Source organism: Arachis ipaensis, chromosome B6 (genome assembly GCF_059453495.1).
Source record: "Arachis ipaensis isolate K30076 ecotype BB chromosome B6, ASM5945349v1, whole genome shotgun sequence".
In the NCBI taxonomy this organism is placed as follows: Eukaryota; Viridiplantae; Streptophyta; class Magnoliopsida; order Fabales; family Fabaceae; genus Arachis; species Arachis ipaensis.
In genome coordinates, this window is record NC_142441.1 from 68,875,613 (window position 1) to 68,879,952 (window position 4,340).

Here is a 4,340-nt window from a genome sequence, read left to right on the forward strand (position 1 = left end):
CAATAGGCACAGTCTTAGGTCAGAGACATGACAAGATTCTGCATGTCATTTATTATGCTAGTCGCATATTAATTGATGCGCAGAAAAACTACGCTACTACAGAAAAGGAGCTACTTGTAGTAGTTTATGCCATTGAAAAGTTCAGATCCTATCTAGTGGGATCTAAGGTCATTATTTATACTGACCATGCTACTCTAAAATATCTACTCACTAAGCAGGATTCTAAATCCAGACTTATAAGATTGGTATTACTCTTACAAGAGTTTGATATAGAAATTAGAGACAGAAAAGGGATAGAAAATCAGGTAGCTGATCACCTGTCCCAGATTGAGCCAGTAGCAGGGACTTCTTCTTCCTCCACTGACATATCTGAATCCTTTCCAAATAAGCAACTCTATGCCATCCGGACAATACCTTGGTTTGTAGACATTGCAAACTATAAGGCTATACAGTTCATTCCCAAGGAGTTTACCAGGCAACAAGCCTAAAAACTCATGCATGATACAAAATATTACCTATGGGAAGAGCCATGTCTCTTTAAGAGATGCTCGAATGGAATAATCCGACGCTGTGTGTCTGAAGAAGCACATAGAATTCTATGGAATTGCCATAGGTCTGACTATGGATGACACTTTGGAATTGAGCGGACAGCCACTAAGGTACTCCAAAGTGGCTTTTACTGGCCTACTCTCTTTAAGGATTCTAGAGAGTTCATCCGTAACTGTGATAATTGTCAAAGGGATGGAAATCATCCTCATGGTCACAGCATACCTCAACAAGGAATCTTAGAGATTGAGTTGTTTAACGTATGGGGCATAGATTTTATAGGACCATTCCCGCCTTCATACTCAAACACCTACATCCTTGTGGTAGTAGATTATGTGTCTAAATGGGTTGAAGCAATATCAACACCCTCTAATGACATATGAGTAGCAATGAAGTTCCTCCAGAAGAACATCTTGAGCAGATTTGGTGTCCCTAAGACACTAATCAGTGATGGAGGAACTCATTTATGCAACAGACAGCTGGATTCTGTCTTAAGCCGTTACAGAGTTCACCATAAAGTAGCAACACCGTATCATCTCCAAACCAATGGACAAGCCAAAATCTCAAATAGAGAACTAAAGTGAATTCTAGAGAGGACAGTAAGTGCCTCTAGAAAGGATTGGGCTAGAAAGCTTGATGATGCTCTATGGGCATATAGAACAGCATTCAAAACCCCCATTGGAACTTCACCATATGAGTTAGTATATGGGAAGTCCTTTCATTTGCCAGTGGAGCTAGAACACAAGGCCTATTGGGCCACAAGATTCCTCAACCTCGATGCTAAAGCAGCAGGAGAAAAACGGCTGCTCCAGCTAAATGAGTTGGATGAATTTCGCTTAGATGCATTTGAGAATGCAAAGATATATAAGGAAAAGGCAAAGAGGTGGCATGACAGGAAGATAGCTTCCAAAGTCTTTGAACCAGGGCAGAAAGTTCTGCTCTTCAATTCAAGGCTCAGATTATTCCCTGGAAAACTCAAATCCCACTGGAAAGGACTGTATGTGATTACAAGAGTATCACCTTACGGACACATAGAACTTCAAAGAAAAGATCCTGAAAACAGGTTTACTGTCAATGCACAGAGGGTCAAACATTACCTTGAAGGAGATATAGAGCCAGGAGGCTCAACACTGTTACTAAATTAAGTATAGTGAAGTCCATCTAAAGTCCATTTTGTTTTTCTTTCAATTGTTAGATTCATGATCATATGCATTTTTCAGTCAAGAGACAGAATTTTACAACAGTAAAAACAGAACACTCTGGATGGAGTGTTGAAGTTGAATGCCAGGTAGGGTATCCCTGCTGGGCGTTCAGCACCTATCATGGGCAGCATTGCTGGCGTTGAATGCCAGCCAGGGAGCAGCCCGTGGGTGTTCAAACGCCAATGCAGAGGGTAGAGAATTTGAATTCCCTAGCCTCTCAGGACTCGTAGGACCCATAGAAGCTCCACCTACCCCCACGTTCTTCTACACCATTGTGCATATTTGCTCGAGGACAAGAAAAACTCTTAAGTTTGGTGTTGCAAATGCTTTGCTTTTTGACTTCTACCACTCTTAAGTATGGAAGAAGAGGATGGAGCAAACTAGGAAGCATGCACATGAGCCTGTGCAGCCACCTCAACAAAGACAAAGAAGTGACATTGAAGAGATCAAGCACTACATTGGATCCTCAAGGAGGAGCACTAGCCACCATCATTCAGGTGGATTCATTCTCTTTACACCCTTTTTTGTTATTTTTCTATTTTCTATCTATTTATTTATCTGTTCTCTTGTTCTAGTTGCATGATCATTTGCATTGATGTCTTAAAAACTGTAAAATGTTCTATATGTCTCCCACCTTGCTTAAAAGAAAACTTTTTTTTTGAAAAAAATTAAGAGATACATGAATTTCAAGTTTAAAATAAGAGTAATTGAATTATGTTGATGTGGTGTCATTTGCTTATGTTTTCTGAATGTATGAATAAACAGTGCATAGTTGAAGTTGGAATTTTAGAATGTTAGCTCTTGAAAGAAAAAGAAAAAAGGAAAAAAATTATTGATAATCTAAAAAATCTAAGAAATTGATTCTTGAAGCAAGAAAAAGCAGCAAAGGCAAAAGAAAAAAAATTATATGTATGCGAAAAAGAAAGAAAAATGGCGAAAAAAATAAAATAAAAAGCAGAAAAATCCATTACTGCCCAAAAATGCAAGAAAAGGAGGGCAGTTTGAAAAAGCCGGTAACCCTTTAAACCAAAAGGCAAGGGTAAAAGGACCCAAGGCTTTGAGCATTGACGATCAGATTTTTGACGGTTTAGAATTTCACAATAAACTCTCGTTGCTAGTATAGTTTCTAAACCAACAAGGAACCCTTTCGTACAAAAACTCGTTTGTCACTAAAGCAAATCCAATAAAAAGAATAACCGAAGTATTTAAACCTCGGGTCGTCTCTTAAGGAATTGCAGGGAGGTGTAGTTATTATTGGTTGCGGAAAAGTATCTTTTTGGGTTTTTGAATGTTGAACAAGAAAAAAAAATGGCAAGAAATTGAACTAATAACTAAGAAAAGGCTCTTGGCAAGGTATGAGAACTGGACGTCCTATCCTAGCTATCTTTATCAATTGTGATGAGAATTATTTATTTCTCCCACTTAGTTAACCTCTAACCATGAAGAAAAGTCAAGTGGACTAATCAAATTGATTCCTCAACTCCTAGTCAACTCCTAAGGAAAGACTAGCTTTAGAGGGATCCAAATCAACCAGCAACATTCAATTAACAATCAACAAAGGAGTTTGATAACTCAAGAGTCTTCAATTACTTAAGCAAAGCCAAGAAGATAAAAACCTACTCTAAAGTCCAACCAAGCATTTTATCAAACACTTGGAAGACATAACATAAAAACATAGAGAACTAATAAGAGATAATAAAATCTAAACAACCTATTGAAAGCATCAATAATATAATTTGAAGAGAGAAATCATAAATATAGAATACCTCAAATTGCATTAAATAGAAAATCAAATCTAAAATAGAGTTCATAAACCAAATTGGAGAAATAAATAAATCAACAAGAGAAAATAGATAAACAAAAGAACTAGAACAAATAAGAGTAGAAGAGAACTTAATTAAAGCAAAGTAGAATTCTCAAATTAAGAAAAGTTAAACTAAACCTAAAATCCTAACCTAGAGAGAGAAGAGAGTCTCTCTCTCTAGAAACTACATCTAAACCTAGACTTATGTGTATGAATTGATGAATGAATGATTCCCCCATTCTGCAGCCTCTATTTTGTGTTCTCGGGCTTGGAATTGGGCCAAAAAGGAGCCCAAAAATTGCTCCTAGCGTTTTCTGCAAGTTTCTGCACATGACGTATATCACGCGTACGCGTAGGTCACGTGTGCACGTCGTTTGGCGAAATTCCTTGTCACGCGTATGCGTCGCTCATGCGTGCGCGTCGCTGCCAGCTTCTCAAAACTTCATTTTCGCACATTCCTTCCACTTTTGCATGTTTCCTTTCCATTCTCTAAGTCATTCCTGCAATATACAGCCTGAAAGCACTCAATATACAGATCATGGCATCGAATGATAATAAAGGATAATTAAAATTGACAGTTTAAAGGCCTAGGAGACATGTTTTCAACTATATCACAAAATTAGGAAGGAATTGTAAAACCATGCAGATTATATGGATAAGTGAGTAAAGAATTGATAAAAATCACTCAAATCAGCACAAGATAAACCATAAAATAGTGGTTTATCAATCTCCCTACACTTAAACATTAACATGTCCTCATGCTAAGCTCAAGATAACCAAAAGAGTGA

The 4,340-nt window shown here is 37.5% G+C and overlaps 1 protein-coding gene across 1 annotated transcript; it reads left to right on the top strand.

The window, feature by feature from the left end:
• Positions 1-621: 621 nt before the first annotated feature.
• On the top strand, positions 622-1,691 carry LOC148561201 (uncharacterized). The gene is made up of 2 exons (XM_088490702.1): positions 622-659; positions 1,205-1,691. The coding sequence occupies exons 1-2, from the start codon at positions 622-624 to the stop codon at positions 1,689-1,691; spliced, it is 525 nt and encodes a 174-aa protein (XP_088346828.1).
• The last annotated feature ends 2,649 nt before the right edge of the window (positions 1,692-4,340 follow it).